The sequence below is a fragment of the Callorhinus ursinus genome, unplaced genomic scaffold, assembly GCF_003265705.2.
Source record: "Callorhinus ursinus isolate GAN/ISIS: 27379988/994484 unplaced genomic scaffold, GSC_fseal_2.0 scaffold23, whole genome shotgun sequence".
In the NCBI taxonomy this organism is placed as follows: Eukaryota; Metazoa; Chordata; class Mammalia; order Carnivora; family Otariidae; genus Callorhinus; species Callorhinus ursinus.
In genome coordinates, this window is record NW_027397085.1 from 1,289,252 (window position 1) to 1,316,041 (window position 26,790).

Sequence of the window (26,790 nt, forward strand, 5' to 3'; positions counted from 1 at the left end):
TTTCCTCATCCAGTTCCCTTCCACTTCCCCTTCACACGTTAGTTCCTTATGAAAATCTTATCAACTGGGCACAGGCATACTCTGTTGTTGGTTATACAAGGACCCAACAGCCACCGTGTATTGCTTGCCTGCTCTGTGCTTTTCAATGCCATGTCAATGAATTCTCTCTTACTCCATGCTTACGTTTAGCTCCTAAGCCAAGGGCTCCCAATAGATGTTTCAGAATACTCAGTTGTGTGTTTACATATAACATGTTAATGGCTAGAGAGCTGAAGTTTGCAAAGGATTTACCTTTAGAAAATAAATTAGACTTGATTCAGGATTATCCCCAATGAACAGCGCTCTGCCCTGTTTATTAGCTCATATACATTGTTCAAAGGGAAAGAACATAATGGTGTGGCAGTGAGACCAAAGGAAACAAAGTACAGCCCTGGCTTTGCCCAAAGAGTCTGTCAAGAATGTGAATGCTGGCTGTCATGTGTGTCTTGGCTGAAAAAAAAAAAAAATGAGAACCAGTGAAGAAGTAAAGTCCAGTAATAAGGAGTGTACCCTGGGGTCAGATGACTGAGTCTGGGTCCTGAATCTGCTCTTTATTAATGTGTGACCTTATTTAACCCCTGTGTGGGGGCTGGTTTTCCCATCGGTGAAATAAAATTATTAAAGAATAAATCAGCATCTCACAGTATATGTTAGATAGAAACAATACCTGGCAAAGAGCAAGTGTTCAATAAATGTCAATAAAACTTTACACAATTTCAGGCCTTATAACAGCATCTCTAGCTTTCAAAAATGACAGCTTTTGTATATCATACATGGACCTGGATGAGTGAATTTTTTGGGGGGGTCTGTGAAAAAGTATTTACGATACGCAATGAAATAGTTTGTCTTTAACAATATTATTACCTATGAAGAATACAAAATGCAAGTATGGATGCCCCCCAAGCAACACCACTGGATGAGTGAATTTTAAGCATATATTTAATTATTTTTATTGCCTTCTTGAAACTTAGTGAAATTGTTTATGGGTGATTTGGATGACCCATGTCACTTTTTTAAATGATTCAGAGAAGTATAAATTATTGCCGTCTTACTCTACTTGAGAAATATCCTCATAACAACTTAGTCATTCTTTTTTTTTTTTTTAAGATTTTATTTATTTGAGAGAGAGAAAGCATGAGAGAGCACAAGTGGTGGAGAGGGAGAAGCAGGCTGCGCATCAAGCAGGGAGCCCGATGCGGGGCTGGATCCCAGGACCCCGGGATCAGGACCTGAGCCGAAGGCAGACACCTAACCGTCTGAGCCACCCAGGCACTCCAGTCATTCATTTTTATAAAATAGCCAAACTGGTATCTTGTGGGGAAAGTTAGTTAATATTTATAGTCTTTGCTGAGGTTCTCCCACGCTCTCAGAGTGATTCTGGCTGTTAGAATCCATTTGGGATACGGGAATTTCTGGTATTTTGAGGTCTGCTCATGTAGCTCCTTTTCTTGGTCATCCCCCCGTGACTTTCTGCCCATCCAATTACTCAGATGCTTCTCTTGACCTAAACCATAGATAAACCTACAGGAAAGTCCTTCATTACTGGAGTGAGTGGGTAGAACTTCATGCAGCCAGTGTAAAACTGTGATTCCTTCGTCTCAGATCCAATTATCTGCCACAGTCATGTTCTTGGTTTTAAAGCATCGTCATATAGAAATAGAAAACAAGCCTACCTTTGCCACCAAGTGACCCATTCGTTGCAAAATACAGGGGAGAGTGGTCGTTTCCCTCCCCTCCCCCCAAGTCCCTGGGTGAGTGCCTCTTGCTCTGAATGCTTTGAGATCAAGGTTCCAGGTCCCTGCACAGAGGTCATCGCCTAAGGGGACCCGAACTAAATTGAGTCTGAGAAGAGATGCATGTGCCCGTGGGCAGTGTACAGTTTCTCCTGCAAGCTTCCTATCAGTCAAGATAATCCTAGCTCCAAGGGGCTGAGAAGATAACAACTAAGCCTTCCTCTTTGTTTCCTTTCCTCCACTTTCCTAAAGTGAGCCACTTTCCTAGCTAAGAGCTCTAGGCTATTTTGCAGGTGTGCATTTCTTGAAACTATGGAAACAAACTAGCTATTGAGTCAGGTCCCTTTAATCTGGATCCCTAAACATGTATTTTTTTTTTTTTGAGGAAAAAAACTACATTATGTTGTCAAATGTTCTAAATAGCACAGAACACTCCAACGTGGAGGACCTGTAAAATAGTTGGACATGTTTCATTATTTGAAAACTACATATGTTAATAACAGTGTATTTATCTCTGTATTTTGAAAGATACGGCATAATCCACGCTGGCGGGGTAGGGAAATATCTCAGTGACTGGATCCTGCACGGAGAACCTCCATTTGATCTAATAGAATTGGATCCCAATCGCTATGGCAAATGGACAACAACTCAGTACACTGAGGCCAAAGCAAGAGAGTCATATGGATTCAACAATATTGGTAAAGTGCAAATTTACTATTGTCTACAAAGTGTGTACAGAATTGACTTGCAGTGCCTCTGATTCTAGCTGCTTGCTATTCTGTGCATTGTCGTAGGAGTACTTAGGGATTCTAATAAGCACTATGCCTTTAAGACAGAACAAGGAATCTATATGAACGTGTATTTTTAATGGGTAGAGTGCATCAGCGATTTTAAGTTCTAAATCTACTTTTACTTTATCCTTGGATTGTTATATAAATGACAATTTGTGTTTTTTTACATAAAATTTTAAAAAGATTTATTTATTTATTTGAGAGAGAGAGTGAGCAAGCCAGGGGAAGGGGGAAAGGGAGAGGGAGAGAGAGTCCCAAGCAGACTCTGCGCAAAGCCCAGAGTTTGACTTGGGGCTCCATCTCAGGACCCTGAGATCATGACCTGAGCCAAAACCAAGAGTCAGTTGCTTGGCTGACTGGGCTACCCAGGTGCCCTTTTACATTATTTTTTAAGTTGCGGTATAGTTGACCCATGATATTATGTTAGTTTCAGGCATACAACATAGCATTTGACATTTGTATACATTGTGAAATGATCACCACAAAAAGTGTACTTACCATCCTCTACATAAGTTTCATACACATATATGCTTCTGGATGTTAAGAGCTGTGTTTTCTATTATTTGAGTGCTTGCAAAATTGTTTATAGTTTTGGTTCTGTGCTATTTAGGTACTAGTTTTCCTTTTTCAGTTGGTTATCCTAAAGAAGAACGATTTGCCGGGAGGCCGACTCAGCGAGTCAGTGGGCTTTATAAAACCCTGGAGTCTAAGTGTTCCATGGGGTTCCATGCAGGCTGGGAGCAGCCACACTGGTTCTACAAACCGGGCCAGGACACTCAGTACAGGTAAGTGAATGACGTAACCTGCCTGTGGCTCCGAATGTAGAATGAAATTTTGGAGATGGAATGGAGGGACTTAAGAGAAATGCTGTCCCCTTGCCCCAAGTCACTTCACCCCATTCCAAAGAGCATTGAGCCTTTTCCTACAAAACTTATTTTCTGGCGGTGGAGGCATTTTAGTCTATCCCATGTGACATTGGCTCGCATCTAGGACCCTGGTGGCCTCCAGAGTTCTACAGCCAGTTCAGGTGATGCCTCCACTTGGCATTTTCCAGGAGCTCAGAGGAACCTTCCCCATCCCCTCTATATCCCCACCTGGCTTCCGTTGGCTTCTAAAGATGTGTCCTGGTTTAGGATGCCTGGTCAAATCCCATCGAATGGAAATAGTATGGCAATATGGATTTTCTATTGATCAAGGAAGAGCTCATACAACAGCTTTCTAGTGTGTATGCAGTGAGTCATGTAAATTATATGTAACATTGATAAATTAAGAGGAAAGATCATTTACTTAGCATTTGACATTAAGCTAAAGCATAAAGCATGCCACTGAAACAATCCTCTGAATTCCTCTAAAGTTGTTGCCATTGTTGTACTTGGATTACACACCATTGTTGTCATTTGGGATTAATAGTGATTATATATTTTTTCTCATAAGAATCCATAAACCAAGAGAAAACAAATAGCAAATCTGGAAATTGTTATCTCTCTCTCTCTCTTTTTTGGACTTGTCATTTTGCTTATTTAAGCAGGTTTTGATGTCTACTTTAAGACCAGATCTAAATGGTATAAAGGATACTAGAGGCCCAGTTGTTGATTAATGAATTTGGGCTCAGTAGACCATCAGTGTAGAATATCTGGGGGCAAAATACTGGTTTGGTTTTTCCTAAGTGACTCAGGTAAATGCCCAATCTGTCCTTCACCTTTGCTCTTTGGATCTGATCTGTTTCTTCTATTATTTTAATAATTAAACAACTGAAAACTCATTTAGCAGACAGTTGTCTGTTCTGTGGTTAAAATACCTCATTAGAAGTCAACTTTATCAAGTAGAAAGGACCCTGAATGAGTCAGTAGACTTTTTGTTCCAGGCCAAGCTCTATCATTTACTAAGACAAAAGCCTTGGAAAACACCTTATGTCTTTTCTCTGAAAAATGAAGATGTTGGACCAAGTCCTTGCTTATTCTGGGTATGGACCAACAGCTTGAGCATCACCTGTTAGAATGCAGAGTGTAGGGCCTCACCTCAGACCTGCTGCGTTAGAATCTGCATTTTAACAAGTGCAAGTGATTTGTAATTGCATCAGTGTTTGAGAAGCACTGGACAAGATCGCTCTACCCCATTATATTCTGATTTAATTAGGTCCAAAAAAATGTGATGTTTTTTACATGCTCCCCAGGTGATTCTAATACGCAACCAAGATCGAAAAACTCAGGACTGGTAGGTAGACTTCTATGCTTTCTTCTAGATCTGAGAGCCCACATGTCCTATCTTAATTTCTAGTTAATTAATACTATGTCTTTCACTACAAAATGGGTCAAAGGAATAGAAGAGTACCTTTAAAAAAATCAGTTTCTACCATACGTGTATGATTTACAGAACAGAACTTTGGGTTGTACTTTTCTTCCCAAATGGGATTTTCTAGATTAACAGTGTTTAATAAATATTCTGTAATTTTTTTGAAAATGAATGACAGTTGTTTTATGACAAACATTGTGTTTCAGGCCCAGTTTTCGCCGCACAAACTGGTTTGAGCCTGTAGGATCTGAGTATAAACAGGTTATGCAAAAAGTAGGGGTTATTGACCTGTCACCATTTGGCAAGTTTAACATCAAAGGCCAAGACTCTGTTCGACTGTTGGACCATCTCTTTGCAAATGTCATTCCAAAGGTAAATAACCTTATATGAGTACAAGGTTCAGGATTCTGGCCTGCTTAATTCTCTGTCCTCTCATATATTTTTTTTAATTAGTATGTTATTTTAGTCCACCTAATGATTTCTTTATGAATGCTGGAGCTCTTCAACCGACCATGAATATTCTAGCTAATTTTCTAATTTAAATTTTGTTGAACAAATTGTCATCCAAGGACCTTATGACTTTGCTAAATTGTGTCAATAGGGAACTGCAAAATTGACTTGAGTGTAATTTTTATGACAAATAGTTATAATTATCATCGAAACTAAGAACTTCAAAATTAATCTTGGGTCTAGGTTTAAAGATAGTTCACACAATTGATATAAATGGTAAGATTCAGATGTTTTTCATTGTTGACACTTGCATTTTTATTTCTATGTTGTGTTAAACGGATACGTAAGATTTTAATTGCATCCTGAGGTAATTTTTAATTCTTCTGTGTAGGTGGGTTTTACAAATATAAGTCACATGTTGACACCAAAAGGTCGAGTGTATGCTGAGTTGACTGTTTCTCACCAAACTCCTGGGGAGTTTTTACTAATAACTGGTTCTGGATCCGAACTTCATGATCTTAGGTAAGTATGCACCTAATAAGAAAATTTTATATAGATTATATACTGACTCAATCTTGCAGTGTGCTTTTCTTTTACCAATAGCTTTTCTTTTACCAATTAAAATACAACTTTAATTCTTAAACCTTATTGTTTCAAATAAATTTCATGTCTTTTATAGGAAATTATTTGAAGTGAGGGACCCTGTCCCCACACCCCTCAAAGGTAATCCATCCATAGGGTTTGCTGGTTCTAAAAATATTAACTCCCAATTATTAGACATCATCAGTGTGTCAGTACTCTTTTTAGACATTATCTCAATTAATTCTCTTAGTAGATATATCTGCAAGGTCTGTATTATTCCCATTTTCATGTGAGAAAACTGAAGTTTGAGTTAGTGTAACTTGTGTAAGCCACTCCTTTTGATTCTGATACCCACTTCTGTAAGCTGCCTCCCTGGGTTAGCTTCCTCCTTCTTAATGCTTTGTGCTCTCTGGCCCAAAGCTAGATTTAATCGTTGACTTGCCGAGTCAATCCTTCACATGAGTCTTTGGTCCATGATTTAGTCTACTGTCAAATCTGTAGTCTTTAATATTCCAAAAATATTTTGAATCCTGTTGTTTAATAAATGTCTTACTCTGAGATTCTCACTATGGTTGTAAAATGATGCAAATTATACCCTCCAATCCAAGATGTATCTTAGTAGCTTAGCTTTGTGTAAATTCAGATCATTTTATGTAGTTCCAGGGACTCTCAATAAATTATAAACAAACCCTAAAACTGGGTTCCAATAACTCATCAAGACTTAGAAATCGAAACTAGTCTTTAGAGTTTTTATTGTTTCCTTTTGATCATCAAAGTAATTATGTGTCGGGTGGCAGGCACATTATTAACCTTTAGCAGCACAAATGTGCGTCCCATGTATAGGTATTAGAGAAAATTTGGGTTTAAATTAATTTTCGAAGATTGAATCATTAGTTTAAATGCAATAGGGCTGTCACTATTTAAAAGAATTATGTGGCAGAGCTTATTTAAATTGAAGGATCCTTCTGTACTATGAAAACTTATCTCCAAATTTATAAGTGGGTGGTTTAAAGAGAATCACTTAACACCTCTGGGACTCAGTTTCCTCAACTTAAAAAATTAGGTTATTACACGAAATGACACTCTGGGGACTTCCTGGTAATTCTAGACACAGAGCATGTCTTCAGAGAATTAATATGTCACCAAGATGCATTATTCAAGCAAGATTTAACACGATGTTTATGACTCAAATGCAGATGGATTGAAGAAGAGGCAGTCAACGGTGGATATGACGTTGAAATTAGAAACATAACTGATGAACTTGGAGTCCTTGGTATTGCAGGGCCCCATGCAAGAAAGGTTCTTCAGAAACTGACCGCTGAAGATCTTAGTGATGAAGTTTTCAAGTTTCTTCAAACCAAGTCTTTAAAGGTTTCAAACATTCCTGTCACTGCTATTAGGATATCTTATACTGGTAAGAATTGGAAAACAATTTTCTAAAATTTAAGAGAAGGTCTCTAAAATTTAAAAGAAGCTAGCCCAAATGAACATGAGCACATGCATGTACACCTGTCCGCGCGCACGCACACACACACACACACACACACATGAATACACTGACTTTTGTCAGTATAACTATGGAGGAAGATCTCTCCTGTCCAGCTCTTACAATAATTCTGTCTATTCACTCCTAGTCTGGGAGAGTCATTTCCCATATTTCCCATTGTTCCAATCCCATGGCTTCTTATTATTTGGAAGGGTAGATAAAAAAGTTGGAAGAGGATAGCTGTTAGAGTAGTTGGAAGGGCTGACAATATTCAGGTCAGCCGACTCTTTCTAGGAACATTCAAGATGGTATCCCATAGGGGTTCCTGGGGGGCTCAGTAGGTTAAGCGTCTACTTGTGCTCTCTCTCTCTGTGTCTCTCTGTCAAATAAATAAATTTTAAAAATCTTAAAAAAAAATGGTCTTCCATAGATAGAATCTCTCATAGAGACCATCTTAAATGTATCAGGCACCTCTCTTCAAGTATTACCATTAAGGCTCTTTTAGGGAAGTCTTCTTATAGCACCTAACTTTGTGCATAGTATGTATTTGAAATAGAAATGAATGAATGCTCTTCAGTTCCCCATTGGTGCTGTGGGCTCACGTCCAACTTCCTCTAGCCCTCCTTGTTCTTTCATAGAAAGAGTACTTGGTGTTCAGGCATTCGTTCAATTACATGTTACTCATGTTCTGGTGGTGTCCTGGAAAAACACATCACCATCAGCCCTCAACATTGGGGAACAAGGAGAACATACCTAAAGTATGAACCCAGTTCTTCTCTGGGCTTCTACCGTCCACTTTTCCCATCCTTCTTTCACCTGACCTTCGCAAAATGGTGACTAGCGTAAAACATGAGCAGAATAAAAAATAAACAAGACTATTTGGGTTAGATTTCATTTCTTTTGGTTTTTGCCCACAGCTCTCATGGTGACTAAAAGGACCGAATGGGGAAGAAAAGGGGTGTGGGGGGCATTAGAGTTAATGGTTGTCCCACAGTGAAGACCATTTGAATAATTGTCAGTTGCCTATATTTTTAAGCCTTGTGATTTTGGGGCAAGGAGTTGGGAGTTGAGGTTTCTTTCTTTCTTTCTTAATTTAAATAAAGATTTATCTGTTCATTTGAGAGAGAGCAAGAGAGCAGGAGCAGGGAGGGTCAGAGGGAGAGAGAATCCACAAGCAGACTCCCCACTCCCCGCTGACCTGGGGCTCAATCCCAGGACCCGGAGATCATGACCTGAGCTGAAACTAAGAGTTGGCCGCTTAACTGACTGAGCCACTCAGCCGCCCCAGGGGTTGAGGTTTCTAAACCTCGAATCCCTTATCATGATAAACTATGCCATGCTAATTACTCACTTAATATCATGAAGCTGAGGTCAAGGGTCCAGATTAATTCCTATATTAACATCTTTCTGTGTCATGAGAAGATGTGTCCTAGATATCACTCTGTGTGTGGGAGACGGGATGGGGCATGAATGCATCTGTGATATGGCAGGCTCCTTTGCAACTTTTTGTGAACTGGTCTTTTAAAACTCAACCATGTCTATATTACATAAGTGGACTCTCTCCATTTATTTATGTGTTTTAGCTAATTAATGCACGTTAGACCAAGTGATCATTGCTCTTACTCTAGTGTGGTACTTGTGGATTTGTTTCAGGTGAGCTGGGTTGGGAGCTATACCACAAACGAGAAGATTCTGCAGCTCTTTATGACATTATCATGAATGCAGGCCAGGAGGAGGGAATCGATAATTTCGGAACATACGCCATGAATGCCTTAAGACTGGAGAAAGCTTTCAGAGCCTGGGGGTCAGAGGTTTGAAACGCTAGCATCTTCATTACAATTTTGTTTCTTGTGTCTGACTTTTGTGTAACAGCTAGTTTTAATTGCATTAACATCGGCTCTGACTGTTATGTCAGAAATGATGTGTTATTAGATAACTTTATTTAATTAAGGGAAGATGTTTTTCTCCTTCATTTCCCCCCAGTTGAAAGTTCGGTGGAATTATGACACACTGTTTATTCTGCTTTAATTCCTCCCGCTTGGCAGAGAGCCCTGGACATCCATCTCTGACTGGGTGTGGAGCTGCAGCTCTGGGGGCCTGCTTACCCCACAGTATAGGAGGGACGCTTTTCAAATTCTTCTTCTTCCTCTGTCGCGTTGCCCACCCTCACTTTCTTCTTATGTACCTTTCAGGGAAATCACACCAAAAGGTGTCTTTCTGAGGAAGAGAGTTGGTGATCTAGGATACGTTGGTCCAGCTTGCTTCCACCATTGAAAACGGGAACTAAGGGTTTCTGTGTGGAGAATTTCACACCATTTTCATAGGCATGATTTATTTTACTTTCAGCTCTCCCTGAATAAGTTATTATTGGTGATTCTTAGGCAAGGGGTATGGGGTTATCTAAATTATCCCTATTCTATACACAATTGCATTGAGAAACAGTAAACTTGGTCCAGATTACACAGAAGTGGCCAAACTCTGGTTCAAACTCTGTCCTATCTCCAATGGCAGGCTATCTCTGGACCCCTTCATTTTTTCATATTTCCTTAGAAGTTGTTTCTTTGAGTTTCAGGCCTGACAAGTGACGTAAAGGATATACTTCAGAATGGGGTCTCTTGGGTTTGAATTTATCTTCCATCACATATTAGCTACATGGACTTAACCCTCCAGAGCCTCTGTTTACTTTTCTATAAAATGAAGATTATCTTTTTTTTTTTAAAATATTTTATTTATTTGAGAGAGGAAAAGAGAACACAAGTTGGGGGGTGAGGAAGGACAGAGGGAGAGGGAGAAGCAGATTCCTCCCTGAGCAGGGAGCCCGATACGGGGCTCCATCCCAGGACCCTGAGATCATGACCCGAGCCGAAGGCAGACGCTTAACCAACTTCGCTACCCAGACGCCCCTAAAATGAAGATTCTCTTTCTCCTACAAAGTTATCAGGGACATTAGATAAAATTCCTAGCATGTAATGAATTTAATTGGAGGGCAAGGTGGGTTTGAAAGCATAGACAAAGCCCTTGGGACATCCAGACTGTGGGCAGAAGCAAATGGGCTTCTAGGTGCAGAGGCAGCTTCCAGGAGCCACTGAAAGAATCAGGGCTTTGGGGCAAGTTGCCATTTTTTTTTGTAGGAGAAGTGCTCTGCTAGGGGATTCTCAGCCTACAGCGAGGGCCTTCGATGAGGCTGCCGCAGGGAGAGAAATAGAGGACAGCTCTATCCCCACACTCCTCAAGGAATGAAGCAGCAGATGCAGCCTTTGGGAGTTAGCCATTTCTCCACCCTCCCGCCTTTCATTTTCTCCTCCTCTCCCCAAGCCCAACTCCGAAAAGCGCTTCTTCCTCCCACGTCCCTCTGATTTCCCAGCAGTGCCAGCACGCCCTCTAGTGGTATCACAGCAATCTTCTGTGCTTTGTTTTCATTTTTTTTCCTAAAGAAATTCTGAAACTTTGAGCAGATAAAAAAATAAGTTTAGAGTTGCTCAAATTGATTAGGAAGTATGAGAGACCAAATTTTATAGCATATAAAACAAGTTTATATTACTTATCTGGTTATATGAATGCTATGTTGTTTTTTTAAAAAAGTTTGGCTGCTTTTTATGGAGTTTCAACCAGTTCTCTTGGTGCAAAAGGGAACAAAACAAACAAAATCCAGTAACTTCAGATCTAGTCCCAAAGAGTGGCTTTAGCTTCAACTTAAAGTATATTGTAATTACTCAACCATATATGAAAAGGCTGAGATTCAATCTCTGTTTCCTTTTCTCTTTCTTGAACTCTGTCGAAGCCCATTTTCCTACCATCTGCTTTCTCCTCCGCTTGTCCTGATTCCCGGCTAATTGTAAGATAAGTAAATTACCTAATAACTTTTCAAGACCTAGCTATTTAACACTATTATATAAGAACATATTAGAGTCTTATTTTGGGGAGGATCAGTATGTCATGGTATCTCTCAGATATTTATTAGTAAAAGAGCCATGGGAACAAACTGAATTTTAGGATCTAATATGTTATTCCAATGATGATATTTCCTGATGGGCTACATTTCAATTTTAGATTTAAAAATTACTTTAGGGGCACCTGGGTGGCTCAGATGGTTGAGCATCTGCCTTCGGCTCAGGTCATGATCCCAGGGTCCTGGCATCGAGCCCCGCGTTGGGCTCCCTGCTCAGTGGGGGGCCTACTTCTCCCCCTTCCTCTGCTTCTCCCCCTGCTCAGATTCTCTGTGTGTGTGTGTCTCGAATGAATCAAATAAATAAATAAATAAATTAATTAATTAATTAAATTAAATAAAAATTACTTTAAAGACCAGTCTATAACTTTCCTTTCAGAATCTATGTTCAAAATCCAAAAGTGTTTCTCTTCCCTAAAAAAAGAACATATGAAGGTGATGTTACTGAAATGATTTTCACTCATCTAAGATTTAAAATGTGTCCAGGGGCATCTGGCTGGCTCAGTTAGTAGAATACGTGACTCTGGACCTCGGGGTTGTGAGTTCGTGCCCCACGTTGGGGGTAGAGATTACTTGAAAATAAAATCTTTTTAAAAAAATATGTGCTTCCCTTTTAGATGAACTGTGATACAAATCCCTTGGAAGCTGGACTGGAATATTTTATAAAGCTAAACAAGGTATGTTTATATTCCAAAGTGTTCTTGAAGTAATTCTTAAAATTATGAGGCTGTTTTGTGACAGAGCCATGCTTTAAAATTTAACCAAGTGTGATTATAGGACAAATGAGTTGAACATAAATACTAAGCATTGCTCAGGTGCTTTGTATTGAGCTTTTGTCAAAATTAGGTATCAGTTCAAACTATTGCAGTGTGCTTGTAGATGTAGGATAGCAGAATCCAGCAACTTTAGAGACTAAATGTAAATTCTGGGATAAAAATTACTAGGGAGAAGATGTCAGTAGGCATTCTTATCAATCCTGGTGATTTGTGAAGTCACACGTTAACTCATCAAAAATACAGCATTAATTTTCTCTCCCTGGGTGCTCACAGCATAAAGCAGCCTCCCCTCAGCAGATCTATCCATCTGCTTATTAGGCACTTTTATATGTAAGTGCAACATTTCAAATGTGTTCAGCAGAAAATGGGTATTTACTGAGAAGCCAATACAAATATGATAACTGATATTAACAGTCCAAAGGGAATCCCTACATTAGTAGTTCTCAAAGTGTGGGCCTCAGACAGAGCATCAGCATCACCTGGGAGCTTGTGAGAAATGCAAATTCTCAGATCTCACCCCAGACCTGCTAAGTCAGAATCTCTGGGAGTCAGGCCAAGAAACCTGTGTTTTAATTAGCTGCAGGGGATTCTGATGCACCTAGTTTGAGAAGCACCATCCTACATAATTATTGTGGGAAAGCACATTTATCACCACCTAGGTCATCTGTACGAGTCCTAAAGTTATAAATGAAGTGATCCTATTGTTATGGACTGAATCACTGTGTCCCTCGAAAATTCCTAGGTTGAAGTCCTAATCCCCATGTGATGCTAGTTGGAGGTGGGGCCTTTGGTAGGTAATCAGGTTTAGGTGAAATCATGAGGGTGGGGTCTCCACGATGGAATTAGTGTTCTCACGAGAACGGGAAGACGCGGGGCTCGCTTTCTGTCCGCATTGTGAGGCCACGGTGATAAAGTAGCTGCGAACCAGAAAGAGAACGCTCACAGGGGAGCTGAATTGGCCAGCGCCTCGGTCTTTGACTTTCCAGCCTCCAGAATGGTGAGAAATAATTTCCCGTCGTTAAAGCCACCTAGTTTGTGATATTTCGTTACAGCAGCCTGAGCTGACTCAAACACCCACCGAGTAGCGTCTTAGTTACTGGAAAAGAACTTAACAGCGATGCAGTTAGTGGAAATATTGGAGAGGACAACAGCTGTTGCTGTGTGGGATACTTGTTAGAATTCCAGAAATAAACTGTCCTGTTGAGGTGCCAGTAAGCGAAAGTAAAGGCCGTTTTCCCATTCTGTGGAACTATGTGACCACATGCATATGAGTCAGGCTAAGGAAACTTTTTTTTAATGCTCCTGCCTCAAGTTCCCAAATTCTGAGCTAAGCTATTAACATAATCATGTATATTTATAGTATTGGGTTTTAGGAAAGAGAACCTCCTTAAGGGTTTTAAAGGGAATATCTTTCTGTACGTTTTCCCTATGACTTTTATTTTTATGATGTACCATCTGCCTCCAGACCAGAGAAAGCAGGTGCTTGGAATTTGGGCAGACCTTTGCAGCAGATTGCTCCTTCTGATAACAGAAGTCTTGGTTTAGCTGTTTAAAATAAGGATAAAAATGGCTTGACTCTTGAAAGCACTAAAGTTCTGTTGTTGGTCACCAATAGGTAAATAGATAACTGACTCTCTTGCTTCCCAGTGTTTGGGTATTATTGTTTGGGGAGAAGGCATAGATAAATGAGCTCTTTGTGTTGAAATTGGGTTTTTGAAACTCCCTTTATGATTATAAGCAGGTGTGGATTGTGTATTTATTAGTTCCTTTAAATTATTTAACCAAAGCCCAGCTCAGAACTAAGCTGTTTAACAGATAATGATTTTGGTTTATGGTATGCTTTTTATGATTTCTGGATTGTTGGTTCTCATTTTGGTGTCACAGAGTTCATTTCTAATGCTGTCATGGGGTGAGGGTCCGTGTAGCCCAAGGACCTGGACCTGAGCTAGTCTCTTTCAATTATGTGGACTCGGGTGGTTCGTGGTTACCCTAGTGACACTAGCCAATTTCCAGGACTGGCGACTAGGTTGAATCCACGTCGTCCAGATCCAATACAGTGGTTTCACAACAACTTCACCTTTGTTTTGTAGCCGTCTATAATATGAAACAGGCTTCTGAAAAGCTAACATTGTAAGCTAACCTGTGTAACTTAATAATTCCATTCTGTGCCTAAAAACAAAAATGTTACCAATCTGGCTTCATACTACATTATAAAGAATATATAATGCTAGTTCAAATTGCTTTGGAAAGTTCATGATCTATGAAAACTGAAGCAGTAGCTAAGACAGAGGAATGTTGATATTCCAGAAAGATACCAATAAAAACAAAATTTAAGAAAATCCTAGTGTTTTACAATTGTTTAAAATCCTTTTCTTTCATTCCCTTTGAAGCAAATGTATAGAATTCCCTGCTTGGCCCTTAAGTGTTTATAAGCCATAATAGGAAGAAAATTACTGTAGGACACAGGCTGTGTGGGAGCAAGGAGGGCCCCCGGAGATGGCTCAGTACCACCTCGTTTGAGGGAGAGGAAACAAGCACAGAGAGGTGAAGTGACCTCTGACCTCGCCATAGAGCTTTCTCACCTACCACTTTCCCCAACAAGGTCCTTTCCCATCCTAGGCTAATCAGCCTTGAATAATTGCCCAGCCATGTTTTTCTGGCAACATAATCCTAAAATATGCATGCATTACATTTTATTGATTAATGCCTCCCACAGTCATGTTTTTGTTGTAACTGATTTCGTATTTTATTGTAGGATCTGTGTAGCCCCGTTAGCCATACTCAGAAGGAAAATGGGTGGCTGAGGAGATGGGCCATCAGGTGTCTTTAGAGAGAACTGTGTTCTTGTCAAAACCGGTAGGAGAGTAAGGGAAAAAAAATGGAGTATTGAGAAATCTTAGATGGCCAAGGAAGACAGTGCGTGGTACTTGCCCGCCTTACTTCTGAGAGTCGTTTGAGCTACAGCCTTCCGGTGGCGTGGGCTAGGAGCATTCTTCTTCCTGGTCAACATTGAGGAAGTACTATTTATTAAACACCCGGCGAGACCGCAGGTCTAACAGTTTCTGAAGACCTAACTCCTGATGGCTCTCCAATCTCAGGAGGCTTGAAATGAATGGTATTTCAGGAACTAAAACTGTAGGACACATTGTTAATATTCTGAAACCATCAGTGGGCTCCAGCAGGGTCGTGTAGCCATACACAACAGTGCCATCTTGTGGAGAGTGAGCACAGAGCCTGGGAAGGAACCATGAACCAGAGCTGTGATACTGGCAAAAAGAATTGAATAGATATTTTGAAATCTCCTCAACTAAAATCCCTTTACCTGAAACAACTTATATCATCGTTATTAATGGTATTGTAATTCCAAAAGAAGCTATTTCTTCAGAAAAATTAGTGGTTCTGGTTTTTGTTTTTGTTTTTGTTTTAGTTAGAAATAAAGGGCATTAACCACGAGCAAAAGTCAGCTGCCTTAGGATGGAATCATACGTAGTATTGGAATTTTCCTCTTGGAAATACTGAATCTTTGTTCATTTAGAGAGAACCTCAGCCAAGATTCAGAGACTGAAGTACAAATATAACATATTTGAGCAGATTAGGAGAATTTTTAAAAGATATCCTCCATCCCCAATTTCGTTTTTTCCCTCACTGTATCATAGGCTTCTAACCAGTAGAAACAGAATAAAGTCATGATAACTGATGTGGGAAACAAAGGCAAAAGAAAAATCATTAAATTTCCGTACTATCTACAACCCATTGACAAGTCTGTGGAACAGGCGGAGTGACCTTCCTCTAGGGACTCAGCTGCCTCGATGTTAATTCTTTGCTAAGGGCAAAAGCCAATCTTAGCCCAACCTCCAGGACCCTGTAAGTCTACTTTAACATATAAAAATCCCTTTGGAAACTTCCTTTATCTCTACCCCCCAAGATACATGTTGGCAATCATCCCCCAAGCAAATGACCCACTGATATATCTCATGACTGAGGTTTTTTTTTTTTTTTTAAGATTTTGTTTATCCATTTGACAGCACAAGCAGGGGTAGTGGCAGGCAGAGGGAGAAGCAGGCTCCCCACGGAGCAAGAAGCTCGATGCGGGGCTCAATCCCAGGACCCCGGGATCATGACCCGAGCCAAAGGCAGATGCCTAACCTACTGAGCCACCTGGGCACCCCTCATGACTGAGTTTTTACTAAACAGTAATAAATGACCTTTTCCCCAACAATAGCTAACCCCCTCAAGGGCCTGGAAACCTTGCTTCCAAAATTCCTTAGAGACTTATGCTATCCCTAACCCCCTCCCAACTTGAAAGTATATAAAACATTTTTTTTTTAAAGATTTTATTTATTTGAGAAAGAGCATGAGAGGAAGGAGGGTCAGAGGGAGAAGCAGACTCCCCACAGAGCTGGGAGCCTGACTCGGGACTCGATCCCGGAACTCCAGGGTCATGACCTGAGCCGAAGGCAGTTGCTTAACCAACTGAGCCACCCAGGTGCCCTCCCAACTTGAAAGTATATAATGGGCCTCTCCTCATGACCCCAGCACAGCTCTTTCTGCCTACGGGTTCTGTCCCTGTGCTTTAATAAAATCACCTTTTTGCACCAAACACGTCTCAAGAATTCTTTCCTGGCTGTCAGCTTTGAACCCTAACATCTTTTCCTACATCAGTAACCGCAAGGTAGAAGTCAGTGTTCATAGAAAATACAGCATTTCTCTTTGAGGAAAAATTATTTGAAGCATAACTAGTAAGCAAAACAAAAAGAGGCAAAGCATCACCAGGCTTACTACATTCTTACAATTCAATAAGTGTTAACATTATTAAAACATCAAAGTGGAAATAAATCACTGTTCACAAACAAGTTAGAAAGGAATTTCTAATGCATGGTGTAAGTACCCAATTCTGGGGAAATTTTAGGTATTATGGTAATAGGGATTGAGGCAGAAAATTTTCAGTGACTCTCAGTCTTGGCTGTACGTTAGAATCATCTGGAGTATGTCTTTTAAATCATGTAATGCTTAAGAAATCTGAGGTTCATGCTGCAACCCAGATCAATTTAAAAATCTCTCGAGGTAGCGATTCAGGCATCAGTGTTTTGTTTTGTTGTGTTTTTAATTCCCTAGGTAATTCTAAAGAAGCTTGAGGGTGACTGTGTTAGACCAGTGCTTTTCAGTGGGCTGTATATTATTACCATCATGGAGAACTTCTTGGAAAAATTGCCCTACCTCCAGTGGTTCTCAAGTGTGGTTCACAGACTACCAGCACCCGTGTTACCTAGGGATTGGTTAGAAATGCACGTCATTGAGTACCATCCCCAAATCAGAAACTCTGGCGATGGGGCCCAATAACCCGTTTTAAGAAGCCCTCCAGGTGGTTCTGATGCTCGCTCAAGTTTGAGAACACTGACCTACCCCCAAACCATTTGGATTAACTCTGGGGGTAGGGTCTGTGTTTCTTGGTTTTATTATACAATGAAGATTGACAACCACTCTCTCAGGTCTTTAGCCTTACTCCTGCTGTGCTCTGGTCCGTAAACAGAATGGTCAGAGGAAGGTGCTATAGAATCTGTAGTGAATTGGAAGTAAGTAAATCTGTGCCGTCCTCTGGCTAGGGTGCAGTTAATATATTCCCCAAATCTATGTAGCTCTCTTGTGCATGTGCATTTTTTTTGTTTTTTATTTTTGTTTTTTTTTAATTGAGCAGTAAATGATTTTTTAAAAGGTCACCAAATTCTAGCTGCGTGGCCTTGGGAGAGCCATTTAATTTCATTTTGCTCCTGAGACTGCTAGTCTATAAAATGAGGGCTCCCTTATAAGTCTAAAAACCTATGAAGTACCACCTAGCAGAGTAGTTGAAGACTCTGGTATGGTGTCCATATGAACTGTGACATTTAATTAAGCCATCCTTATTCCCCTACTCATTTCCATTGCTAAATGATAAAGGAAAAACCAAAGGAAAGAAAAAAAGAAGTAAAACCTAGGCTGAGAGAGTTTATCATTCATGAAACATTTGCCAAGAGTATATTAAACTAACAGCCATTGAATCAGTATCCTCCTATACATCCAATTTCTGATAGGAAACAATACTCTGTTTCCACCCTAAAAGCTTAAATGTGCTGTTCAGCTGCCTGCTTTAAAATCTGCGAGTCTATGGAAACCTTCAACTAGGAATAAATTGAAGTAATTCTTTAGATTGCTTTTATTAATTACTTTTTAACAGCTTAATTAAACATGCAATAAATGGACATATTGAAAGCGTGCCATTTGCTAAGTTTTAATGCAAGTATACACGTGTGCAACCCTGACCACATTGAGGGTGGTGAACCCATCCCACATCCCCGGAAGTTGTTTCAGGCCTCTTTGCAGTCCCTACTTCCCAACCCTCCCTACACCCCCACCTACTCCCCAAGGAACTTTTTGTCACGATACACCACTTTGCGTTTTCTGGAGTCTTACCTGAATGGAATCCTACAATATTTACTTTGGTTTTGGTCTTCATTCTTTCACTCTGGCACAATTAGTTGAGACTCATCTGTATTATATGTATCAATAATTCCTTCCTTTTAATACTAAGTAGGTTTCCATTGTGTGTATTAGCACAGTTTGTTTATACACTCGATGAACTTTGGGGTTATTTCCAGCTTAGCACTTTTCTCTTGGGTAATTAGGAGTGTAATGGCTGAATAAAGTGGCAGATGTTATGTCAACATTTTAAGGAACTGTTGCACAAAGTGGTGTACCATTTTATATTTAATATTCCCACCAGCAGTCCATTCGAGTTTCAGTTCCTCCACCATATCCTCACCAAACACTTGTCATGGTTAGTCTTCTTAACTTCCGGTACTCGATGAGAGAAGTAGATGGGTCCCATGGATTTGATTTCCTCAATGACTGGATTTTGAAAATCTTTTTATGTGCCTGTCCACCATTCCTGTTTCTTCCTTTGTGAAGTGTCTGGTCAGGTCTCTTATTTTTCATAGGGTTGTTTTTTTTTGAAAATTCCTAATGTATCCTAGGTACAAGTCCTTTATTAGACACATACTTTGCAAATATTTTTTCCTAGTCTGTCTTATCATCTATTAGTGGCTTTCAAAGAACAGAAGTTTTTAATTTTTCAATTTTTAAAGTTATAATAAACTTGTTCTTATGGATTATGTTTTTGATGTTGTATTAAGAAATCTTTGCCTAACCCAGTCATAAAATTTTTTGCTGTTTTTCTCCTAGAGGTCTTACCAACTTTTTATGATTAGGCCTATTATATATTTTTAGTTAATTTTTGTATCTAGTTCTAGACGGGCATTGAAGTTATTTTTTAGCATATAGACATGGAGTTTCCAGTACCATTTGTTGAAAAGAATGCACATTCTGAACTGCATCACCTATGTACCTTTGTCAAATTTAAAGTCCATATGTGTTGAGGACAATTTCTGGACTCTCTTATTGGACTCTGTTGACTTATAGGTTTTTCTTGTTTCCAATAGCATATTGTATTGATTACTGTAGCTTGAATCAGGTTGTGGTAGGCCTTGCAATTGTGTTCTTTTTAGGTTGTTTTAGTTTTCTGAGGTCCTTTGAATTTCCACAAATTTTAGCATCAGCTTGTCAATTTATCAAAAACAAAAAAATCCTGCTGGAATTTTGACTGGAATTGCATTGCATCCGTAGGTCAATTCAAGTCTTCCAACTCATGAACAAGCTATATCTCTCCCTTTACTTTGGTAATTTTTAATTTCAAAAATATTTTGTAGTTTGCAGACTTTGCATATCTTTTTAAAGGTTTATCCTTAAATATTTCATATTGATAACTCTTTACATGGTAATTTTAATTTTCAGTATACTGCTAATATAAAGAAAACAGTTGGTTTTTGTATATTGATCTTGTACTCTGCAACTTCACTAAACTCAGTAGAAGTTCTAGTACTTTTTTGTATTTTTTGTAGACCCCATTGTATTTTCTACATGGACAGTCATGCTGTGTACAAATAGTTTTTGTCTTTGCTAATTTAGATGCCTTTTTTTTTCTTGCATTACCTTACTGACTAATACCTCCACTGGTTGAACTTTGAACGGTTAAATAGAATTGTTACTTGTTCCTGATCTTAGGTGGAAAGCCTTGAGTCTTTCATTATTGAATATGATGTTAGTTGTAGGTTTTTCATAGATGCTCTTTATCAGGTTGAGGGCATTCCTTTCTTTTTTTTATTCTGAATTACTGTGTTGCTAAAACGTCATTATAACATATATCAAAATATGCATAAAGTAGTAGAAAATAATATAACAAATATCCGAGTCCCCAATAACTTATTAAATCTTTATAATATTTCTGGGATTTGGGGTTTTAATAAGTGGGATATCTTATTAGATCCATAATGCCAAAGAAAACAGTTTTATCTTTTCTCACTGAATTTTATAATCAGTTTAAAATGTAGAATCCAATTCACAGTACAGAAAAGTATTCCAATTATTTCTTTATATAACATATTTATATATATCATAATATTAAAAGAAATACTAATCTAGAAAGTTTGAGTATAAAAATGATCAGTAATAACCAGTATTTAGTTTTACCACTTATTAATATTTTTGTGTGTGTTTTGATTATTTTTTTGATTTAAATGTTAACATATTACAGATAATACTAAATTTTTATTTCACTTTATTCTCACTGCTTCCCTTCCCTATTCCAAGTTTCTTTTTTTTTTTTTTTTTTAATTTTTTTGTAAGTAAGCTCTATACCCAGTGTGGGTCTGGAACCCATGACCCCAAGATCAAGAGTCACCATGCTCCACCAAGTGAGCCACCCAGGTGGAGGGCATTCCTTTCTATTCCTAGTGCTAAAAGTTTTGTTTTTAATCAGGACATGAAATTTTGGCAAATGTTTTTCTGCATCTATGGACATAATCATATGGTTTTTATTTTTTACTTTGTCAAGTGATGAATTACATTTATGAATACTCAAACATTAACCCAACTTTTCATTTTTAAAAAATTTTTAAAAAATTTTATCTTTTGACAGAAACAGCGAGAGAGGGAACACAAGCAGGGGAGTGGGAGAGGGAGAAGTAGGCTTTCTGCAGAGCAGGGAGCCCGATGCGGGGCTTGATCCCAGGACCCTGGGATCATGACCTGAGCCGAAGGCAGATGCTTAATGACTGCGCTACCCAGGTGCCCCCAACTTTTCATTTTAAGGGCAAAATCCACTTAGTAATGACACACTATCTTTTTCTAAATTGTTGGATTTTATTTGATAATTTTTCTTAAGTAGGCGCCACGTTCAGCGCAGAGCCCAACACCGGCCTTGAACTCCCGTCCCTGAGATCAAGACCTGAGCTGAGATCAAGAGTCCGATGAATACCTGGCTGCACCACCCAGGCACGCCCCCATATTTGATAATTTTTAAAAGAAATTTTGGAGCTACGTCATCCTTCTAGGATGCATCACAGCTTGCAATGATGATTTTTCTTTTGAGTGGAATGGAAGTTTCTCAAGTACAAGTTTGGGAGTACAGAATAGATGTTGTTTACTTGTTTATCCCCAACACCCTGCTCAGGGCTGGCACATAGCAGATGACCAGCAAATAATTTGCTGTTGAAAGTAGTGTCAAGAGCTGATGCTGGAGAAGTACTGAGACCTCATCATGAAGGGTCTCATCTGCCAGTCTAAGGAATTTGGAGTGTATCTTGGTGACACTAGGGAGCCACTGAAGAATTTTGAGAAAGGAGTGACATTCAGATGACAGAAAACAGATTAAAAAGGAATTAGCCTGGTGACTGGGAGAGCACTTTCCTAATTATTGAACAAATCCAGTGGAGAGATATCGAGGGCTTCAACTAAGGTTGTGGCCATCGGATGGAGAATAAAGAGGTGTGAGTGATAGGAGGATAGGATGGAGACCGCATGAGGGAGTGTATGTGAAGGGAGTGGAGAGGAGGATCCAGGATACTGATAACGGACAGGGAAACACAAAGTGTGCAAATGGGAGATTGGAAGGACTTGTGGGGTTAAGGGGCTGTGGGACAGCCAAGTGACAGCTGAGCACATAGGTTTGAGGACCTCTGCTCTGAAAGCATGGATTTGGGTCATTTCTATATAGGTGGTAATTAAAGCCAGGGGAGTGTTGGGAACCCCTCTCTTCTAACACCTTATACTTAGATCTCTCCTGGTCCTTGGCACATCCTGTAATATTAGCTGCCTCAGGTAGACTGTGAGCTCCTTGAGGACAGGAGCTCACTTGAGGACAGGCGGGGAGTCCTTAGGGCTAGCACTGTGTCTGGTAATTAGTAGGACCTCCATAAGTATTTGTTGAAGGCTGTGAGTTACGGCTCTGCTCTGCCACTTGGTCTAGAAGTAAACAAGTTGCTTAACTTTCAACACTTCAGTTTTCTCATCTGTAAAATGAAAATATCTGCCTTATAAGTTTATTAGAGGAGAGACAGAACATTTGGTACCTCAGTACATGTTAGTTTCGTCCATCTCACTGAATTGAATCTAAAAGTATCTAGGGTAAACAATAGAAAAAAATCCTGTGAATTTTTTGAAGACCCCAGCAAGAAAGATCTTGGATCCCCTGCTGAAGCCTCCTTTCTTTCTTTTCTTTTCTTTTCTTTCTTGCTTTTTTTTCTTTTCTTTCTTTCTTTTTTTTCTTTTCTTTCTTTCTTTTCTTTTTCTTCCTTTCCTTTCTTTTCTTTCTTTTCTTTCTTTCTTTCTTTCTTTCTTCTTTCTCTTTTTTTTAAAGATTTATTTATTAGAAAATGAGCACAAGTGGGAGGGGCAGAGGGAGAGGAAGAGAGAATCCCAAGCAGACTCCATGCCAAGTGCAGAGCCTGATGCAGGACTAGATTCCATGACCCATGAGATCACGATCTGAGCCGAAACCAAGAGTTGGGTGCTCAACCGACTGAGCCATCCAGGCACCCCCTGAAGCCTCATTTATTTATGGTTTTCCTGCTTCCTTTAATGATTATTTACTTTGCATTTAGGCTTGAGTGCTATACTTAAAACACCAAATGGGCAATTGTTCTTCACTCTAGTCTAGAAGTGAAAACTATTATGAAAAGTCTATATCATAATTATTGGCAATGCATTTAAACATAAGTACATCTACCAAAGCCACAGGTCCATTCCAGTCCATGGTTTTCCTTTGGATTATTAGACTCAAAAGATGAAAAGTAAATATTCTCATTAAAATTGAATCTAGTAAAAGTCATAACATACATGTAATGGAGGCTATTTTAGTTTTGAAAAATCTAGTTTGGTTTGAATGCTAACTAACCCAATTCTTGGCTTGGCTTAGAAAGAATATTTTAAATATTTTCTCCAGGTTTCTGTTCATCCCCTGCTTTCTTTTAGTTAAGAGGGTCGCTTTTCTAGTTTTATTAAAGACTTTTTTGAGAAAGAATACTTAACTGATGAGTGATTTTGGTTAGAAAATGTTAGGTGAATTTTCTTTTACATTGCCGAGAGCAGAGAATGAAAACCGTGTAGGTGGGAGTATTGGTTTCCAGCCAATAATAACAGACTTAAGTTGCTACACTAATAATTTAACATTTTGCTAATAAAGAGATATTGAAATTGTAGTCATTATAAACATATGTGGAATGTTAGTGGAAAAGGAAGGGAGAGTTGAGAGGCCTGAGTTCAAAGTTTGGTGCTAAACTCACTTCATCACCCCAGGCGAGACCCTTAAGCTTCCTGCCTGCTTAAAAGCTGTGATCCTAATGATGTGAAGTTGAAATGAATGGTGGTCTACTCTGCCTGGATGGGGTGGTGGGTCACTTGATTCACCCCCTAGATGAATGAACCCCTGTATGGCTTTATCAGTTTGAGTGTGAGACAAGCATGGACGTGCCTGATATTCATCAACTGAAGAAAGTTAAGATTTACACACACTGCAGCTTAGTAATGGCCACATGCTTGACAGAGGCATTCCTATCAGGCCTGTTTTTAAATTATCTCTGAGTCCCATTTAAAATAAGAAATGATTTGGGGCACCTGGGTGGCTCCGTTGGTTAAGCATCCGACTCTTGATTTCGGCTCAGGTCATCATCCTCAGGGTTGTGAGATCGAGCCCTGCACTGGGCTCTGCACTCAGTGGGGAGTCGGCTTGAGACTCTATCTCCAATCTTCCTCTGCCTCCCACTGCTCGCTCTCTCTCTCTCTCTCTCTCTCTCTCTCTCTCTCTCTCTCTCTCTCAAATCTTTAAAAAAAATTAAAGATAAGAAACGTTTCAGTAAAGTACCGGGGGGACAAGTGGCAGAAGTGTGTCACCTGGATTTCCATCTCCACTCTGCCACTTACAGTGATAGGCGTCTAGCTGGTCTCTCCAGCTCTCCCCACACCTGTCAGCACAGGAACACGATTCTCCCACTGGTGCTGTACCTGGTTTCTAAGGGGACTTTCCTGGGATCCAGGATGTTACACTGATTGTCTTATTTATGTCTTTGGAAACTTTTGATAATTAGGTTAAAAGGCTTTTGGACAATTAAATGAAACTGATGATTTCCTTGAATTTTCTGATAGGTTTTGATTCCAAATAAATGGTATAGAAAGGTCCCGAACTAGGTTTTTATAATGTCCCTCCTGGTCTGTGAGAACCCACTGCCCTGACTCTCCATATCAGTGGATACTGATACTGATACTGTACTTTACCACTACTTCTGTTAAATTCAACTTTAGCTACACATCTGCAAACTCTCCATGGACCTAAGAACCACAACCAAAAATATACCGGTTTAATTTATTTCATTCCTATGTGCTTTGGGGTAATAGAGTAGCTTCCCCTGCCAAGATTTGTTTGTTTAGAGAGAGGGGGAGAAAGAATAAGGGGAGAGGGAGAATCCCAAGCACACCCCCCCACCAAGTGGGGAGCCCAACATGGGGCTTGATCCCACAACCCCAAGATCACGATCTGAGCTGAAGCCAAGAGTCGGAGACTCAACCAACTGAGCCACCCAGGTGCTTTTAATAGAACTAATAAGATGAGTAATGATATTTCACGTAAAATCTTAATTTATCATCTTTGTGGATGTTATATTTAGAATATATTACAGATAGCTATTTTAATGACTCTTACTGCTTTTTAAAATTAATAAAAAACACAGGCCAAGGGCGCCTGGGTGGCTCAGTTGGTTAAGCGACTGCCTTCGGCTCAGGTCATGATCCTGGAGTCCCGGGATCGAGTCCCGCATCAGGCTCCCTGCTCAGCGGGGAGTCTGCTTCTCCCTCTGACCCTCTTCCCTCTCGTGCTCTCTGTCTCTCATTCTCTCTCTCTCAAATAAATAAATAAAAATCTTTAAAATAAATAAAAGCTTATCTTAAAAAAAAAGAACATTAGCCAAGACTATTTTTGAGCTATAGTCTCAGTGCTCCGGAAATGTATGTTTCTCAAATATATTAACAGCTATTATACAGTTAATTTGACAGTGACTCATTAAATATATTTCCGTTCACAGGTCATCCTGATAGCGCCAATTTTAATCACAGCACTTCAGACATATTTTTCTTCTCTCATTCATAATTAAAAGCTATGTAATAGAGTAAAATCTACAATCTTGGAAGAAAAACCAAGTAAAGGAGAATGCAATGGCATTGCCCCACTTTAAGTCTTTCCATGTCAGGCGCAAGGTTAGCTTGGGAAGGGAGAATGGTCTCCAGGGGCGACTGTTATTACCTTTTAATAGTGTTTTAAGTATGTGTTCCTAACTTTTAATTAGGTTTTTGTTGTTGTTAGTCTATTTTCATTCATGTCTGAGGGCAATATTGCTAACCAGATCACTTCCTAATTCAGGGATATGCAGATACAGATGTCAGATTTTATTAATAGTAACTTTCAGAGTGTTTTCAAATCCTCTTTTGTAGTACAAAAATACTGTGCAGTGAACATCATTCAAAACAGTCTCAGGACCCAGAAATAATTTAAAAGAACTGTTCTGTAGAGTATTTACATAAGCTATGCCCTCCAATGATAGACTCTAGGTATAGTCACTTTAAAAAATGTACAGATAAAATCTAAAGGTGGTGACTTGGTCTCCATGTAACTAAGCCTCAGGAAAGACCCTTAACTTGGTTGGGGCTTTCTCTTCCGTAAAGTGGGCATAGAATTACTTCTCTCCTAGCAATGTCATGAGGATTAAAGGAGGTCATGAATGTTTATCCCTCAGCAGAGTGTTGGGCACATAGCAAGTGCCTCATAGATTGTAAATAGTACTTCATATTTATTTTCCCTGAATTTATTAATTTTTCTCTTCTAAAGGAAGTTTTCTGAGGTCCTCCCCCACTTTTCCTATTCCTTGTGATTTGCTGACATCTTATGCTCCTGCTTAGACTTGGGTTAAATTGTGGTTTTGGCAAAGGTGGAGTTAGCCGCCCCCGCCCCCCTTCTAGCACATCTAGTCCCTCTTACTCCACCACACATGCTTGGGTAGCTCTTGTCTAGCATCCCAAAGGGACCCAGTTCGTTCGTTCCTTCTTTTTTTTTAATGGGTGAAAAAACTTACATTTAGCCAGATGGACTCATTTTAGATGATCCCAATTTTGTTGGCGACATCCAAAGCATCATAGTCAGGAGCCAATTGAACATATGCCTTCTATCGGGCCTGACCAGGGCATTGACCTTGGTCACATCAGTGTCCTAGAGCTTCTTCACAGCCTGTTTGATCTGGTGCTTATTGTTCTAGACATCTACAGTGAACACAAGTGTGTTGTC

General features: G+C 39.5%; 1 protein-coding gene across 1 annotated transcript in view; it reads left to right on the forward strand.

The window, feature by feature from the left end:
• Positions 1 to 26,790, forward strand: part of DMGDH (dimethylglycine dehydrogenase) — a 66,516-nt gene that overhangs the window by 28,856 nt on the left and 10,870 nt on the right. Inside the window, exons 8-14 of the mRNA XM_025892664.2 lie at positions 2,301 to 2,470; positions 3,195 to 3,348; positions 5,062 to 5,227; positions 5,697 to 5,827; positions 7,084 to 7,301; positions 9,027 to 9,184; positions 11,937 to 11,996. Of these exons, the coding sequence (XP_025748449.1) occupies positions 2,301 to 2,470; positions 3,195 to 3,348; positions 5,062 to 5,227; positions 5,697 to 5,827; positions 7,084 to 7,301; positions 9,027 to 9,184; positions 11,937 to 11,996 (1,057 nt within the window). The remainder of the gene's footprint in view (positions 1 to 2,300; positions 2,471 to 3,194; positions 3,349 to 5,061; positions 5,228 to 5,696; positions 5,828 to 7,083; positions 7,302 to 9,026; positions 9,185 to 11,936; positions 11,997 to 26,790) is intronic.